The sequence below is a fragment of the Coturnix japonica genome, chromosome 38 (genome assembly GCF_054131305.1).
Source record: "Coturnix japonica strain WE chromosome 38, WE-NBRP24, whole genome shotgun sequence".
Lineage (NCBI taxonomy): Eukaryota > Metazoa > Chordata > Aves > Galliformes > Phasianidae > Coturnix > Coturnix japonica.
In genome coordinates, this window is record NC_140700.1 from 3,942,420 (window position 1) to 3,961,100 (window position 18,681).

The following is an 18,681-nucleotide window of genomic DNA, read 5'->3' on the forward strand; positions in this document are numbered from 1 at the left end:
TGCAGCAGCACAACTTGAACGACGCGCCACCTCATGCAAATGAGCTGCTAATTAATTAATTAGCGTTCTTCTAAGGGATGGGTTCATTAGGAGAGGGTATGGGGAGGTAGCCAGGCTGGGTCACCTTCCTCTGCAGTGCACCTGCAGCACTGGGTCCATCACCCTGTGCCAACATCCTGGCTGAAGCTGCAGGTAGATCTGTTGGCATGGAGTGCTCAGGAATCGGCTTCTAGGGATGGAGCAGAGACAACTGCATGAGCTCAGGGCTGTCGGTTCAGCACCTTCCAGCAGCATCAAAGCACACCCCATTAGAAGCACAGAGCCTGAGAGCATCCTGCAGGTTTACCCCCCATGGAAGAGGAGAGACTGGGGCACTGCAGCTGTTAAAGAACCTCTTCACTTCTAAGTAAGTCGCCCTGGAATAAAGAGCCGCAATGTGCAACGACTTCCCCTTTCTTTTGTCAGCAATAAGCACCCTTCTCCCTTTATATCCCTGTATTATTTTTAAAGAGGCGGCTCCGTGCTGCTCTGGGAAATGGGAAGCACTGAGTGCTGCTTGCAGGCTTGATGTTTTGGCACAGAGTGAGGAAACCATCAAAGAAACTGAGTGTTGGCCTCGGAGAGCCAGCAATGAGCTGGGTGTCTCTGCATCACAAGAGCTGCACTCGCCTCCCTGCAACGTGCTCCTCCACCCTCCCTTATTCCTCCCCAACTTACCCTGCTGCCTTCTGCTGCTTTTATCAGTTCCTATCCTTACAGTGGGAAAGGGAATGAAAGGAGGTGGTTAAAGCAGCCCCAGCAAGGCTTGGGAATAAAAGCCACTTGGACAGATGGGTTAACACAGGGCTCGCTCCCTATGGAGAGAGAAGCCCTCACGGTGCCATGTGAAAGCTCTGCTTTGCCCTCCAGCTCTGGTCAGCAGGTGGGGGCAGGAAGTTCCTCAGGAAATATCATTCCCTTTCCTCATCACAAACACCATGAAAGAAATATGTTTCGAATGAGCCGGGCTTCCTGCACAACACCGCCGTGAGCCAAAGTGCACACGACCAGAAGCCAAAGCCTACAAGGAAACAGAAGAACCCGACTTTTTGTTATCTTGTGGCTCCAAAACCTTCAGTGTTACTCATCAAATATCACCTTGTTCGGTCGAAAATGTGAAGGAATTTCAGAGCCTGGAGCCCCACTTCCACTAATGGGGCTTCCACTAATGGGCAGCAATGGGGCTGCCCCACAATTGCTGCCCATCCCACACACCTCACCCCAATTGTGCCAATCCCATATTGCAGCCATGGTCCAACATCAGCAGCAGGAGATGGGCTCAGGATGGGGTTTGTGGATGGTAGAGTTGCAGCCACACTGCACTGCTGCTTTCGTTGCTGTAATTGACCTGTAGATAAACACATGGCTTCTGCCCTAATCCCCTGCAGCCTCATGAACATCAGCCACGCTAAATTCTTCATGTAATTAAGAGAAAAACCCTAATCCAGTGTAATTAGCTCCCTGATTGCCAACGGGTGGGCAGAAAAGCAGCAATTCAGGTCTAGCTGGTTAGGCAAACACCACGTGCAGTGGTTCAATCCTTGAACAGAGGCAACACCCCTTTGCTGTCCTCCATGTCTGTGATCCTCAGTAGCACTGAGCAGTTCCACAGCAGCAATGGGGCTGATGTCCCCAGGGCTGCTCCTCCATCGTAATGTCCTAAAGCAAAGCAGGTCCCCAGGAACCACACAGCAGCTGCTCCCTTGGCCCCAGAGCATCCCTCAGTGCTGCTACCCAAGGCTCTGATGCAGACACTGTCCAGCTGTGAGCAATGCATCTCTCACAGGGACATTTGTGGCACTGTCCAAAATCCATCCCAGGTTCTGTAGGGCCTCAGGGAGAATTTTCCTTTTCCATTCATCCGAACAGAGGCAAAATCTTACGAGTGAAGTGTTAGAAATTGGGAAAGTGGAAACAGATGGGAGAGGAATGAGGAACGTGAAGGGATGTGTCAGGGAGAGTAGAGAGCACAGCCAGGATGTGCCTTCACCAAACCAAACAGCCCATCTCCAGCAGGTTGGAATGACTGGGGCCACTTAATGCTGCAGTGCTCACGATGCCCTTGATTGGGCTCTGAGCTGCCCATCTCTGTTTCTCTGCCCCCATCACTCTGCTGCTCTGTAAACAACCCGGCACCGAGCAGAGCGAGCTGCTCCTTTGTATCAAAGCCAGGGAGATTTCTTTATACAAAAATGAGCGCAAATTTATCAACTCAAAGCTCCTTTTAAAGAGAAGCCCCCGAGGAGAGCGAGCCCAGCTGCTCAACTGCATTGCACTGAGCCAACCCCCCCCTCCATCCTGCCTCCCTTCAAACCAGCACTGCTCACACAGCCGAGCTGTGCCCGATGGGCTGCGGTTGGAGCGGTCAGTAGCAATGTGGTCTATTTCATTTCTCAGCCTCTCCGTAATTCCTCCAGCTTTGGGGAAATCCTTCCTGCCAAAATCCCACTAACACCCATGTGTCACTGGTGTGGGAGCGTGTTGACTGGTTTGTGGTTTCTCTGCCTTACATCCAACACAAATTCTCCCCTCAATCCCCAGTAAACCAAGGCAATCAGTGGCCCATGGGAGCTGCTATATGAGCTGCATGTGGTTCATCCAGACTCTGGCTGCTTTATTTCTCCCTCTCCCCATTCCACGTCCAGCAGGGCACGGTCAGGACCAGCCCAGCTCTTCTTGGAAGCAGCTGGGGATGGGCAACAGAGCTCCAGCACCTTCTGCCTCTGGCTCATGTTAATGGAGCCACAACACAGCCACAGCACAACCATTTCCATCACATTTATACCCACAGAGCCTCCTCCCCGCAGCCAGCTTTTTTCCCATACAATTCCATCTGTATTTAATCCCAGACAAACACAAACAAAACAACACAAGCAACGATCTCATCTCCCTAAGGCCGTCGCTTTCTACATCGGTTACAGCCAACTCCAATTAGCAGAAAAGCAACACGAGGAGCTCAACAAGCCGCTGCAGCACTGGGAACTTAGCAGCCTGCACTGACCCTTCCCTCCTGCATAACATGCCCTGTCATTTGCTAGACTGAATGTGTGCTGAGCTCAGGGTCGGGCAGGGCGCTGGTGGCCTCATTAGCACAGCTCTGTGCACCCACACCTGCAGGCAACCTGCACGCTTTGATTTATAAGAGGATCCCAAAGCCTCTACAAGTGCTCAGAGGAAGTTTTCTCGGTCACTCCAGCCTATTAACCTGCACTTGAGGCGGCTTTTCTGCAGCCCATGCTGTTAACCAGTTCCGTGCCAGGCTGCCAGCGGGTACTCAGGTTGGATATTGGTTGGAAATTGCTTCTCTTAAAGAGCAGTGATGCACCAATGGAGCAGTGGGGTCACCATCCCTGGAGCACTGCAGGATGTGCTCAGTGGGCACAGAGTGTTGGATTTGGGATCTCAGAGGTCTTTTCCAACTGGAATGACTCTGTGCTTCCACCATTGGTTTTATGGTCTCACCAGTGCTCCCATCCCTGCCCAGGGTGCAGCAGCTCAGCACACTGCTGCAAACTCAGCTCTTTCGTGTGAGCAGACAGCTCTCCCTCTATCAGCGAGCTATTTCGGGCAACGGTTTCAAATGGAAATCTGTATTTTATTAATTACACGTCTGCGTTGCTGCAGAACCCTTTCATGTGCCTCCCAGCTGGATCAATCTGCAGCCATGAAGGAAAGCATTAAACCCAGCATCCGCAGTGTGGGATCAGGCCCTCACCTGCAGCCCGACAGCCCCATTGTCACCCTGGGTTCCAGTGGCTGTCAGAGGGATGGGGTGGCAATAGGGGAGGACCATTCACATTGCTGAGAACCCTTCCTACAGGGCTGGCTTTCCCTCGTATTGCTCTGCTCATCTCCTGTTGCACATTCGCAGCTGAATAGGATTTCCTCAATCCATGCCTTTTGCTGCCACGTCGGAATATCAGAAAGCAGCGTCTGCAGGCAGAAGGATTTATCCACCTGTCCCAACTGCAGAACAGATTGGCTCTATGGACAAGCAGGGTTGTGAGGGTGCATTAGTGAGCAGCTTAGCACAGGTGCTGGCAAAGCAGCGAGCCTCAGTGTGTTACTGGGAGAAGTCAAAGCAGATTTTAGGGCAGCTCTCATTATGTGATTTCCGCCCCGAGCCAAATTCGTTGCACTGATATCATTCAGGTGAAACATGAGGCCCCCATCAGCACTGGGGAGGCTGCAGGACAGCAGTGGTCCCCAGCCCAGCAAATATCAAACCTCTCCCAGCAGGAAGCTCCAAGCATGTTATTGAGGCGTCCTTGGGCCAGAGCAGCAGCAATGGGCTCTGCTGTCCCAAACTGCTCTCAGCTGAACAAGAGGGGCACGAGGCTGAAAACATTTCCTCCCAAGCAAACAGACTTGCACTTGCAGAAATCAAAGCAACAAAAGGTCTCTGCAGCCAACTGCAATAGCTGACAAGCAGGCTCGTCACTTTGTGCCTCCATCTGGCGGGGACATACTTTCCATTTCAGCAAGTGCTAGAATGGGTGGACAGCAAAAGGAAATGTGAAAACAGCAAAGAAACGAGAAGAATGAAAACCTGCGGGACAACACTGCTGCCCTGTTATGAATACTGTGCAGCTATTCATATGAAAATCCATACGGCTGCTACTGTTGCATGCACTCTTCTTACACAGCATGAAATTAAAATTCCTCTTCAGTATCACGTTGCCAGCACTACGGAGCAACTTCAGACCGAGCAAGCAGACAATTCCTCCTTTGGCTTCCCCAGCTGGGATTGAGAGCTGCTGGGGTGAGGGAGATGAAGTCTATTGCCCACGGTAAGAAATGCTGCTTCCAAAACAAATCCGAGTGCAGTTTCACATGCGTAATTCCCCCCAGCCCCCCCCCATGCCAATTCCCTTCTTATCTCCCCAGAACAAACTCTGCACGCGGGCTCATTTCAAGGAGAGCTTCACCCACAGTCCAGCCAAGTGTCAGCGGATCTGCTGGAAATGCAAATGGAGATGATGGTGCAAAAGAGACTCGGGCTTAGAGATGGCGGGTGAGGGTGAGAGAAGGCAAGCCCTATAGACCCCATAGAACCCCATAGATCCCCATAGGGCCCCATAAAGACCCCATAGAACCCCATAGATCCCCATAGATCCCCACAGAGACCCCATAGAGACCCATAGAGACTTATTGACCCTCCAGGCAGGGATAGGGGTGGCTGAAGCTCCGCCACAAAATAATGTTTCATTATCACGGTAAAAAATATCACCAGGTTTGCTTATTATGCATGCAGAGAAATTGCAAGCACGAGGAGAGAACCCATCCGCTGCGCCGTAGCGTGATGCAGAATTAATCCCCCCAGGTTACAGGATTCCTCATAAATGGCAAATGGGACGATATCCACTGCATTACATTTTATCACGCTTCATGTCAAAACATCCCCCGCCCGGGAGCCTTTCAGTGATGCTATCACAATCCCAGCCTTATTTGGGGAAGAAGAGTTAAACTCAAACAGCAGCAAACTAGAACTGTGAGGCCAACACAGACCCTTCACACCTATACAGAGCATATTTGCTATTTAGTGTTATTAATAGGAATGCTAATGCAAACTGGCTGCTGTGCCCCAGCACACCCCAAGGGAGTGCAAAACACTTCACAAATGCATCCGATGGGGTAAACTTCTCCAGCAAAGTGGCTGCTGCTGTGGGCTTTGCTCCGTGGCACGCTTGCAAGGCTCTGGGCTTTTGCTTGGGCACTGAACCGAAAAGAAAAGGGTCTGATTATCTCCTCCAGCACCTTGGTGGTGACCTGGAGCAGTGACCCTTTCTTGTCACTCTCCATTTGCTCTGTGTGTTTTGCATGAGGACGGGGCAAAGCCCTGCAGTGGGCACAGGCTGCAGCTGTACACAGTGCAGATGGTGGGGTTGGGGTGCAGCGATGCAGGCAATGGGATCCAAGTGGGACCTCTAAAACCAGTTGCAGCCATTCCCTCTTTGTGCCATGGGTGCACCACTTCATCCTCCTTTTGCAGACATTAAATTTGTCTTCATTTTCCATCCCGGTCTGTTCTCTGTGGGGCCGTGCAAGGGGAACAGAAAGCACAGAAGTGGTGGAGGGATTTGCTGTGTATTGCTGCAGCATGAATAAATGATGCACAGGTCCCCACTGCTATCTGAGCAAAAACATTGCGTAAAAGAAGGCAAGAGGAGGTGTGAAAGGCTCTGGCTGAGGTTCCCCATGTGCTCTGTACAACTGCAGCTCCTGATCTCCTTAGAGCACCATGTCCTCCCATTGCCCCAAACCACACAGGGCAGGAGTTTGCTCCCTGCAGGAACCCACCCTGCACCCTACAAGCAGCACGGAGGAGCACACACATGCACATCCCCGTGCACATGCATGCTATGATAGGTGCAATTTCAAGCAATTTCCCTGCCAGTTCTCTCTGCAATCTCATGTAATCTCCTCCCAAAGGGAATCAAAGACCCCGTGGTGCCTTTGCTTGGCCATAAAGAATACAAATCACCACCCTGACGGCTGTGAATAATGCAGAGTGGTGCAGTAGAGAAGTGGGATGGAAGGGGGCTGCCTGCTCCCAGCTCCCATTGCTGTGGCTCCATGTAAATACTGCAGGCATTGGCCTGCATGTGCCCACAGCTCCATGCACAGTTCCTGGGTTCAAAGGCACAGCATGGGCTGCATGCTATCAAACAGCAGCAACAGTTCAGCCACCGCAAGACCAGGCATTGCAAATATCTCCTCTTCATAATGCAAACTGCAGCACAGGGAGGCAATAGAAAAGGAGAGGGAACAACCACAGGTGGGTTTTACATCGCCATTACAAACTGGGAGAGAGATCCCTCAGGGCACACAAAACTATAGTAAAATCCCCCCTTTTCCCCCCCAACTTCATTTTAGACTGACAGAGAGCTGCGGATTGAACACAGATGTGCTCATTCTGGGATCTTGCTGTAACCTAAACCACAATTCCCTGCTAAGCTGTTCCCACATTTGTGGATTGATGCGTCCAGATGCACGGGCTGCCAGCACAACCTGCAGAGCTGCTCCTCCTGGGACCTGCAGCCAATTCCCAGCACTGTCAATCTCCTTTTCATGGACAAAACCAGCAGGAACAGCATGGCCAGGTAGGAACATGACAGCCTGGGGTAACTGTCACGTACCGGAGCAGGGATGCAATATTTATCTGCCTGGGCACATGGGAGATTCATGTGCCTGCAGAGCTGTGAGCATATGGAGCCATAGCAGCAGGTGAAAGTGGTGGGGAGAATATGGGAGAACAACAACCAAACTGCAGACCTTGGGAATCTGAGCTATTTCTCCTGACTAAACCCACAAGCTTTGGAAAATGATTCCCTAAAAGCGCATGCATTCAATCTCACTTAAATTCCTCCATCACCGTAACATTGCTTGGATCACAATCCCCTGCCTAAGCCAAACCCCATTGCCCATGGGGCACAGATTGGGGCTGGGATGTGGCTGTGAGCACAAACCCCCCTGTGTTGGACACAGTGCTGCTCTGGGCTCAGCCATCACGCACCATGCACAGGGACAAAGGGAGGATGCTGGCAGCGATGTGCAAAGAGCTGAGCATCCTTCTGGGCCACGACATGCAGATCCACCTGGAGGAAATAAACTGAAGGCAGCTGAGGGGTAGGCTGATATTTAGTCAAAGCGCATCAAAATCAGTGGAAGGGCTTATTTCAGGACTGATGGGAAATAGACCTTCGTGCTTGTAAAGGATTAATGCATATAAACAGCCAGTGAGCTGCCCAGCCCCTTCGTAGCTGGAAAAGCTTCACTGAGAAGGGACTGAGATCCTAAGAGGGGAAACCTTGGGGACACCCATGGGGAGCTGCCACCATCAGTGCACATCAGGAGAGAAACCACAGGCCTGTGGGCTCACAGCCCATGCTGCATTCATCCCCAGCCAGGTCACGAGCTCAGTACTGGCCATGGCCCAAATGATGCCAATAAAAACACCGACAGATGAACAGGCGCAGAGCAGCTGCTTGGGAAGCTTGGGGTAAAGGTGGGTGGGTGGGAGGAGGGGGGAGGAATTAAATTAATCCCTTCATTATCAACCTGACCCCTGGAAAAATCTGAAGGAATGGCTGTGAAGGTTCACAGCAGAGCACTGAAGGCAGGAGATCAGCTAACACAGCATCTGCCAGCCCAGACGGGCTCAGCTCTAATCCCCCACTCCAGCTGGGACGTGGCCATTGGGATCCAGCACGGCACTAAGTTGAGCTGTGTGGTGCAGTGCTGAGTTGGTGCACAGCTCTGCCAACCCCATCCGAGAATCACACGACAGCCTGGGTTGGAAGGGACCTTTAAAGGCCATCTGGTCCCACTCTCTGCAGTAAGCAGGGACACCTACAGCTCAATCAGGTGTTCAGAGCCCCATCCAGTCTGAAGCATCTGCAGGGATGCTTGGCACCACCTCTCTGTGCCAATGCCCCACTATCCTTATTGTAATGAACTATTTTCTTATATCCCCTTATCCAAGTTCCAAACCCAGTTGCTATGTTCCTCCAGGTCCAATCTCTCAAAACCACCAGCACTGTGGGGTGGAAGGGGGAGCAGAGCCAAGCATTGTGGCCCCAGGCACAAGAGGGGCTATGGGTTGGGAGGGCTGCGAGGGGGTGGGAAGGGCACATTGGGATCACTGTGGATGGCTATCAGATAAAGTAACAGCAGGACTGGGGCATGGATGCCTGACCACATTGGGAATGAGACCAAAACCCAAGGACTCATTTTTCACAGGGCACTGAGCAGCCATCAGACATTAATGACTTCTGGCACCCGCTGCCCTGGGTCAGATTCCAATCAATGACCCCAAGTGAAGGGTTCTGCCTTCCCCATTGGCAACCCTGGAGTATCCCGCACTGTATTGAGGATCCTTGGCTGGGCACAGGGTGACCCCACCAACATGCATCACAGAGAAGAGGCTGCTTCCCCGGGAGGAATCAAAGCCTCATTGACACGTGAATTATGAATGAAACTTTAAGCTTTTAAACTTTTAACCTGTGCATTTCTAAGAAAGTCTTAATTTAGCCAGAGACGCGCGAGGGAAGAACAATGGTGCAGTGGAAGGTAGAAGGCTTTTAAAACACGCCCTGGGTTACAATGAATATTTCATGTTCTAAGCCATTCCCAAGGGGAAAATGAAATCCTGACCCCACTGCCCAAAGCCGTGCTGGCTGTTAGGAGACCTGGGCTCTGCTTGGGCTGCTGTGGTACTCAAACCTCGTACCAGCACCTATTGATTTAAACCCTGTCCAGCTTTCATTCTGTTGGAAATCACTCAAAAACTGCCTCTCCGACCAGTGCTGAATGGGATTTTGTTTGTTTTCAGGACAGCAGCAGAGCTGGCACAGGGCTGGGAGATGAGCACAGTTGGGAGCAAAGCACACACAGAGAGATGAGATGCTGCTGCCCTGCAGCCAACCACCCCCAGCACCAGGCCAGGGTATATTAACTGGGCAGAAGGTCTGCAGAACCCGCTCTGAGCACAGAGAGAAGGTCTTATAAAGCAATACATAGCAGGAAAATTGCCTTTAGAAGACTATCCCAATGTGGCACGATGTCCCTCCATCAGCAAACCCAAGCTGGCACTGTTATACAGGCACAGGTATATTTGTATTTAAAGCTTCTTAGGCACCAAAGCATCACTGCCAGACTCATCTGTGCTCAAAATTCTCCTTACATTTTAAGTGTTTGGAGCTTAAAACAACCACACTCAGTTCAGCTGCCCAAGAGAATGCAGCTTGGGCTTGGAGGGGGGGGAAACCGGGGGGTTAATAGGGGCTCTGCCCAGCTAAGCCAGCAGTGCTCCCCTCCTGCAGAGGAGGGAACAAAACCCATCAGTCAGCCCCAGATGATAAATAGAAGAGATGAAAGTTGGTGTGAAACTAAACAAAGCCCCAGGTGGCCCCCTGCCTGGGGCGCTTCTGCTAATTTTAGCTTCCCTGCTCCTTCCCTGGGCTGTTTGGTTCAATGACTGCCAGGTTCGGAGCATTTACTTTGCTGCAAGTGCCCAAAATGCTGAGCACAGGGATGGAGAGAGGCCTGAAGAGCTGGGCTGGGTGCCCTGCGGGGTCTCAGGGCTGAGCCACTGTGACACGAACCCCAACCCCCAGGGCAGCAGCAGAGGCTGAGGGGGAGAGCTTTGTATTTATTCCATGAGAGGAAAAAAAGCAGCAGCCTCACAGAAGCATCCTATACAGCAGAATGTATTTAAATACCTAATGAAGGAATAAATCTGTGAGAGGCAGACATTTACTGCATCCTCCTTCACACAGAGCCTTTATTGTGGGTGCGGGGCCACGGCTGCACCTGCGCTGCTGGGTGATGGATGTGACCACATCCCATTGCGGGGGCTCTACCTGTCAGGGGGATATTGAGCACTCCCAGGCTGCACATCCATCCCGACAGCATCCTGAACACAGACACAGTGCAGCTCCCAGGGCTCTGCAGGGGAAAAATACAATGTGTGGAGATGTAGGACCGCAGGGGGTGCTCTGGGATGATGCTGTGTTGTGCAAAGCAAGGATGGGTGTGCAGGGTGCTGGGTGGGCACCCAGGGCTCTGTGCAGAGCATGGAGAGCTGCAGAGTTTCGTGGCACAGCAGCAAAAGCTGCTCATAACATGAACTGAGGGCTTTACCAAAGGGAACAGCAAAAAGAAATTGAAAGCTGCAATGCTTTCCCTACAGGGCAGGCAGGGAGCAGCCAACATTTTCCCTGACTCTCCTCTCCTTCTCTGCCTTGTGTTAAACCTTTCAGCACCAGATAACAGCATTCGGTCCTGCTGCCACGAGGGATGGCCAGAGATGCTCTGCAGGGCTCAGCCAGCCTGAGTGGTACACAACACCACAGCACATCAGAGCTTGCAGACAAGGAGCAGGAGCTGCCATCATGCTGTGCTATGAACACCCACAAGCATCACACTGTGTGCCTGGCTCTATCAGAGCTATTGGTCCACACTAGCACAGTCCACAGTGGTTTTGCCCCATCCTTGCAGCCAATAAAAGTCAGTGTAAGGTGCTGGGGATGAGATATAGGAGCTCATCTGCCTGCTTCACATTTTGCATTTCAGGAAACTAAGTGTTCCAGCAAGCATTCAAAGCAGGCTCTGTGATGGAGCAGTAGCAAAGCAGCACAGTGTGTGCGCTCAGCCCATCTCCAGCACCAGCCCATCCCCATCCATCATTTGGTTTCAGTTTTACTTCCCCCCCCTAAAACAGCATCCAAACCCCCCTGACCTCTGCCTGCCCTCCTCCCCCCAATACCAAAGGTCGGTGCTGATATTCAGGGGTCAGCAGGAAGAAATGCAGCGGGGTCAGAGGGGAGGGAAGCAGCAGGCTGGAATTTCACTTCTCCCCAATCATTTGCTTCCATGAAGCAGCAGCCAGAGCCCCTAAAAGTGCAGGGCAGTGGGGCCCTCTCACAAGCTGGGGGGTCTTTGGGATGATCAGATATGGGGCACAAGGTTCTAGCTGGGGGGGATGCAGTGCTGCACTCTATGATGGCTAAGCATTGAAAGAAAATACACTGAATCCAGAGGAAAGCCATCATTCAGACTGGTGAGGAATTAAAGTGCCGTGCTCAAGCCCTGTTTGGGTGCCCCAATTCAGCCCCATTCTGAGGGATGGCACAGACTGCAGGGGCTGAGCATCACAGCTGCGAAGGGGGAAGATGCTGCGAGAGCAAAACATGCTGTTTTCATGTAAATGTCCCTAGTAATAAAAACGAAGGAAGAAAGCCACGCATCCAAACAAGAAATTGTGCAAGAGAAGCAGAAATGCTTCTAAAAAGAGTGCTTTATCGATGCGTTCCAGCAGGCATCGGCTGCGCTTTAAGGCTCCTTAAGGAACAGCACGTGGCTCTGCAGGGCTCAGGGCTGTGCCTCTGATCAGAGGTTCCCATCCAGAGATGGATCCAGCAGAGCAGCCCACCATCCCCTTCACACCCCCAGCCCCACCTGCCCCTCAACCCTCACCTTCCAGCTTCTTCTTATGACTTATTTCACAGTGCCATGACCAAATTCCCAGTGCTAAAGGCTGGGCTGAGCACCTGCACCCACCACTCCTGCTTTGCAGGACGCTCAGGCTGCAAAGCATAAGGCCTGCAGGCAGGTTTATGAGATTAAAGCCCAGCACATGATAAATAATTTAGCAGCATACCACAAAATAAGAAAGAAAACCACCAAAAAAAAAGAAAACCCACCAAACCCCACGCTGTATAATAAGTAGGCTGTACGATGCGCACGTTCATTTCAAATGCACATCTCTTTTATCTGCATGCATCTGTGAGATGCAAAGACGTGGAACCAACAGAGAAGGAGCAACCAGGAGGATGTGTGGGTCCTGGAGAAGCCGTTTCCAGTCATTGCTGCTGGTTGCACTTTGTAGACCTGAGGTCCTGAGGAGAAGGAAGGGTGGTGGGCAGAGCATGCCCACCATTTGTGGTTTCCATTTTTGCTCTTTTTACCCCAAGGAGGCACTTATAAAAGCAATGCAGCGTGGTCACCTTGCAGCATTTCCTACCACACGGGGATTTAAGATGCTACAAATGGACCCAAACGTGTATTGTTTGACCTCGGTGAGGATCTTAAAAGCCTGCAGTGCAACACATACCCCAAGGAGAGCACAATGTTCTCACTCATGGATGGAGAGGCTGAAGCCAAGAACGTGGTCAGAGCACAGCACAGCTTCAGGTTCAAACCCAGAGGGAAGCAGGCAGCAAAACCAATGTGAATTCATGGAGCAGTTTGGCATTTACTGAACTACGTGGAAATGCTGCTCTGCCTCCAGCACGAACCGGAGGAGGAATAACTTCTGCCTCACTTCATCCTCATAAAGGAGATAATGCCTCCTCCTATGCAAGGTGTGGGGATTCATTATCTTCTAAATACGTCCAAGATAAAAAAGACACAAGTGCATAAGTGGGAGAGCTTCGTGGTAACTGTATGTGCCACATATGGAGGTTCACTCTGCCCTTGTGATGCTCAGGGCCATTGGTGAGGCCTGGGACCAAACCCCCAAGGTGCAGAACCCACATACAGAACCCCCTTGAGTCTCTTACAATCTCACTGCTCTGCGGCCCCACTCCACTTGGAAGCAAATCAAACGCCATTGTTGCACTTTGCATTTCAAGCTGATTTTTCAAGGTGCCCGAGCCTGGTAAGCAGCCTTCTCATCACCACCCGTGAGCCAAGGAATGGATTAAAGCTGCCTCTGAGCCCACCTGGCTCCATTTCACATAGCAGCTCCCGAACACCTGCCCCTCAGCTCTCCAGCAGCTCTTAAAACACATCCAAAATTCTCCTTTCTTTCATTTTCCTTCTGCCAGGCAACAGATAACAGAACTGGAGGAGAGATGCTGGGAGAAGAGGAGCCAATTTCACGCCTCCAAGGGGCAGTGGGGATGTTCCTGAGCTGCTCCATCCCCTGAAGGGACACGGGGTGATACTGAGCAGCTGCTGCCATTGCTGCTGTGGGGTTTATGGGCTGGAACAGCCCCACAGCCTCTGGGCTCCTCTGCAACCGTTTGTCCTGAAGTGCTCCAAAATACACGTAGGGGCGATAATTAAGGATATACTGAAGGATGAGATAAGCATCTGTAGAATGAAGTCAGATAAGGACAGGTTCAGACACGTGCTTCATTGGGGAAAGATCTGTTTTATTGCCACAAATGGAAGAAATTAAATCAGCCAAGCTGAATAAAACCCTCACACACCAAGACACCACAATGCACTCAGAGGTTCGCTCCCTCTTGCCCCAGCAACTATCAGTGCCCTGCAGGGCTCTGCCTTGCTGAGCATCGGGCAGACACAGCCCTGATGCTGCAAGGGCTCTGCCTGGCTCAGGCACAGACAGAGCGATGGCAAAACAGTCGAACAGCACTTGGACTGGGCACGGTCAGACATAGAAGAGACATTTATTTATTCTTGATCACAAACAATGCCCTCCATTGACAAGCTGAATGAAGGGCACTTCACTGATTTATTAGATCTAATAAGAAGCACACCTCTCGGGATGAAAGACAAGATTGATTTGAGTGGAGAGAGGTGCTGGCAGCCCAGCCACTGTGCTGTGCCTGCTGCCACGGAGCCAAGCAGTGATGGGGGAGAGAAATAAAGGGACAGATTTGCACAAGGGCAGCTAGAATAGAAACCAGGCTTGCAATAGCCTTTCAGCCCTAGAAATGGAGGGTGACTCTTTCTGCAGCCCTGCTCCATCCTCAAAGGACTCAAAGTCATGGATTAACTCCAGCACTCAGGAAACCCCAAAATCTGCCCTTCTCATGTCTCTGCCCCCCCTAAATGCAATGAGTGCCATTCCCACATCAGTCCCATCCTCCACCAGACAGACCAGGTTAGCCGAGTTCTATGGACGCTGTTTTCCATCAGTAAAAAGACAAGCAGCACAGCAGTGCTTAGCTTGAGGCCCTATTAATAGCAGTCCTAATTATATGGCTGCAAATTTAATTCGTAGCAATGATTAGTGTCAAAATCAAAGGCATCACACATCAATATTGATGGAATTGTATGAAGCCCGTAAACAGAACAAGCAAGCCGACACATCTCCCCCCAGCACTCAGTTGCTGTTCACTGTTGTATTAATGTCTCCTTTAATTTTCCTCCATGAAAACTGCGTTATTGCAGTTCATTAACTGAGCAGTTATGTCTCGATATGATACCGTTTAGCCCAGTCAGGATGCTGAGACCTTGCAGGAGAACCAGACCTCCAGGCTGCAGAGAACAGGACCGCACGTACCCACCTTATCCGAAGGTCACGGCATTATCAGCACATTGGCTTTTCACCACTTACAGATAACTGCTGCAGTAATTTGCAGCAGTTCCCAAAGCCAGAGAGCTGCCATGGAGCAGGGCTGCTCTATCACATCCCATGTACTGTGGGGACATGCCTACAGGTGCAGCCCCTGACAGCACCAAGCATCCCCTACCCAAGGCAGTCGGGATGGCTGAGCCAGTGTTGCATGAGAACATCCCTCCTATAGCAAAGGGTTTCCATGCAGAATGGATCCATCGACTCATCCCTATCCCTTAGGCAGCAGCAAAGGGCAGAGGGGTGCATGCACCATTCCACGTGGCATGAGATGCTGACAGTCCACAGCTCAGGTATAGCCCTGGGATGGTTGGGGGAGGGACTGTAGAGGGACAGTGGGACAAAGGGAAGGGACAGAGCCTGGAGTGAAGTGGCCCTGGGTTGGCAGAGACCTTCAGCATCCAGCTCCTTGGGAGGACAGGCTGCAGCAGCCCATTAGAATGGCTGATGGGAAGGACATCAGTGAGATAAGGGGATATTTTCAGTAATGAACTCTCACAAGCAAAGCTGAAAGATTTCAGAGCTGGCTCCCTGACTTCTTCCCTGCAGCTACATAAAAGCCTCTTCTTTGAAATCCCAGGCTGAGCCACCAGCTTGCTTCCAAAGTAAATCAACAACTGTGGGAGAGGGAATAGATGCGAGCAGCGTTCAGCGTTCGGTGCGTAGGTAGATAGGCAGGGCAGTGAGATGAGGAGAGGAGGCGTTTATCTGGGAATCTCTGGCACTTACAGAGGTGCACATCTTTACTGTCCTCATTTCACATGTGGGGAAGGAGAGAGACAGAAGCTTTCATAGCCCTCGTAACGTTGAGTGATGCGCCAGCTCTGGGACCATGCTCAGCCTTGCAGACAACTAAGCAACATCTCTGGATCCAAAACACCTCCAATGTGGCACTGTTAGAGGCAAAGCCACTTCCCACACTTCATACATAAAGATAACCCCATATGTCAAAAAGGAATAGATTTACCAGAGGTCCAGTCCAGAACATCCCCAGCCCCACGCAGCATAAGACAGGGCTCCAGCTCTGGATACAGCAGGGTCCCAGCAGCTGATGTGTGGAGAAGGGCTCTTAACATATGCCACTAAGGGCTGACTGTAATGAATGACTGGAAGGGACTCGCTGGAGACTTAAGTTCAGTTTTTCAGTACCTGTTTACCACTGGCTCAAACCACAGGCAAAGCTTGGATTATTCCTGCATTGCTCCTCAGCTCCCCTCCTGCCCACAGGAGTAAAGTGGATGGGCATGAATAAACTAACCAGCATCAAAAGGTGGATGTTTGAGTGGGGCTTCGATGCAGACAACTACAAGGAATTAACTGTGCCGGAGAAAATGCTTCTTCTGTAATCCTACATAATTAATGCCACACTACAGTAAATGCCTGGTGTGCAGGCACAAGCTGTTCGCTTTAACTCCCTACACACAAAGCAGCTCCCCTGCTTCCCAAAACACCAAATGGACAGCACCCAACCCAACAATGGCCAACAAACACTCCGACCATAGCCAACAACCAGCCAGCAAAGGCCAACAACCACCCAACAATGGCCAACAACCACCCAACAATAGCCAACAACCACCCAACAATGGCCAACAACCACCCAACAATGGCCAACAACCACCCAACAATAGCCAACAACCACCCAACAATAGCCAACAACCACCCAGCAAGGCCAACAACCACCCAACAATGGCCAACAACCACCCAACAATAGCCAACAACCACCCAACAATGGCCAACAACCACCCAACAATAGCCAACAACCACCCAACAATGGCCAACAACCACCCAACAATACCCAACAACCCCCCAGCCATGGCAAGCAACCACTCAACAATGGTCAGCAAATATCCAACAACTAGAAACCACCCAGTGGCCAACATGGCTTGCTGGAACCTCAAGCAGATGCATTATTTGCAATATGCTGATGATTTCTTTCTCCACCCACACCAGGATGAGCCCCATGTCCCACACAGCACCAGGTTGGGCAGGGAAAGAAGGGCTCTGCTCATGCCCCCATGCTCCAGATTTCCTCACTGCACTGAGAGGCACCAGGGAGACTCCTAATTTACTGCTGCTCAGCACTTGTAAAGTGCTGAATGAATATTAATGAACTGATGTAATTAAAATGATGCAGACATTCAAGTGTAGTATCTGCCTGTCCTTGTATCTTCCTGGATAGATGAGGAAGAAATTCCCTGCTGTTTAAGGACACAAAAAATTAACAACCTGCTGTTGATTACATTTGTTAACTCTTTCCCTGGCTTAGAGAAGCAGGGTCTGCATTTAGCAGGTTCACCAAATGATGTCATTGACATCTCAGGTTCATCTGAAGGAAGCAGACTGGTGGTTGGACCCCCAGAGCCCACCCAGAAGCCCCCAGCTCTCACTGCTGGGAGAGAAAAGCAACATGGAGGTTTTCTTAGCCCTGGGCAAGAGCCCCAGCTTTTGTGATGCAAAGGGTGAGGAATGTTATCTACCAGGCATCCATCATCCAGCTGTCTTGGGGAGAGCAGGATAAGGAGGAAGGCTTTGCCCTGAAGCTTGGTTTCCAAAAGCAGCCAAGTCAACCCACTCGCTGATTCAACATTCTGCCACCACCACCAAATATTGCCAGCACAAAAGGAAACCCAAAAGCCTCTGAAGCTCAGTCTACCACACCAACGGCAGAAGGATTATTGTGAAACAACTCAAACCTGCTGCAAGACTTCCATTAAACCTTCACAAACAAAAGGACATCTCTGAGACCCCCTGCCATGGTTCGCTGATGGTCACTTCAGCTCACAAACTGTCCACCAGATCTTTTTGCCTCCAACCATGTGAGCCTGTTATTGCTCCAATAACTTCTTCAACAGCCCCACAGTTGCACCACAGTTCACTGAATGATGAAATGCAAGACCAAACCGAACCACAATGGGCTGTAATGCTGACAAGAAACGTATCCAGCCTCCCCAAAGCCCCAGAAATTCTCTTACCTTCTTCACTTTGCCATTTTTAGTCCCCACAAACACCACGCTGTAGCCATTGTAGATGTATGAAGCTACAGAAGTCATCCTGTCCCGGCTGGAGGTGAAGAGTGTCACACCATCCACTGGCACTGAGCCACCCAGGGGCTGGTTGATGTCGAGCCCACAGAAGTTGTCATCAATTGGAACAGGCTGGAAAGAGGAGATTTGGGGCAACCGTGAGTGAAATACAAAGCAGGAGGCAGCCCTAATTTCATTGCACAGGAGAGCCAAGGAGATTGGGGACATGGGGCTGGTAGGGACATGGAGTCTGCATGGATGTGAGGTCTGTAGGGGTTGACCCAGCTGCAGACCCTGGTTTTTATGGTGGTGCCATGGGGCTGCACCATCACACTGACTGCAGTTCTCTTGCTTATTTTCCATAAGGGACATTCAGGAATCACCAAACACTTAGACACAACTGTGAAGGGATGGCTCTCCCATGTGCAAGCATTCTCACTTTCCTTTTTTCATTTCATTTAACCCACGTTCATCTCCTCCCAGCAGCCAAACTTAATATGCTTGGCAAAAGAAGGCCCCGGGGATTCTCAAGTCAGCCCTAGAACAATCTGCATCTGAATCAAGATTAGAGAAATCATCTGAATAAAACCACGAAAGATGCAACTGTCATTTGTGTTTATCTTGTTAGTTTGCTGATACCAGCCTCTTGCTGCGGGAAAGGTGAGAGCCTGAGGTTGGGAACAGCAAACACTGCCAACAAGCAGCACACCTTCATCTTTATCCACCTGCCTCAGTGCTGTCCTTCCTTTCACTGCCATCACTGATTGTCTGAAAACAATAGGGATTAAG

General features: G+C 50.9%; 1 protein-coding gene across 5 annotated transcripts in view; it reads right to left on the reverse strand.

Annotated features, from left to right (window-relative positions):
• The window catches only part of PLXNA2 (plexin A2), a 302,069-nt gene that overhangs the window by 66,851 nt on the left and 216,537 nt on the right, over positions 1–18,681 (reverse strand). For all 5 annotated transcript variants that reach the window (XR_014938639.1, XM_032449324.2, XM_085526831.1 and 2 more), the window contains one exon: positions 17,842–18,024. Coding sequence is in view for 4 of the 5 variants with exons in the window: in XM_032449324.2 (XP_032305215.2) it covers positions 17,842–18,024 (183 nt within the window). In the remaining variant the exon portion in view is untranslated. The remainder of the gene's footprint in view (positions 1–17,841; positions 18,025–18,681) is intronic.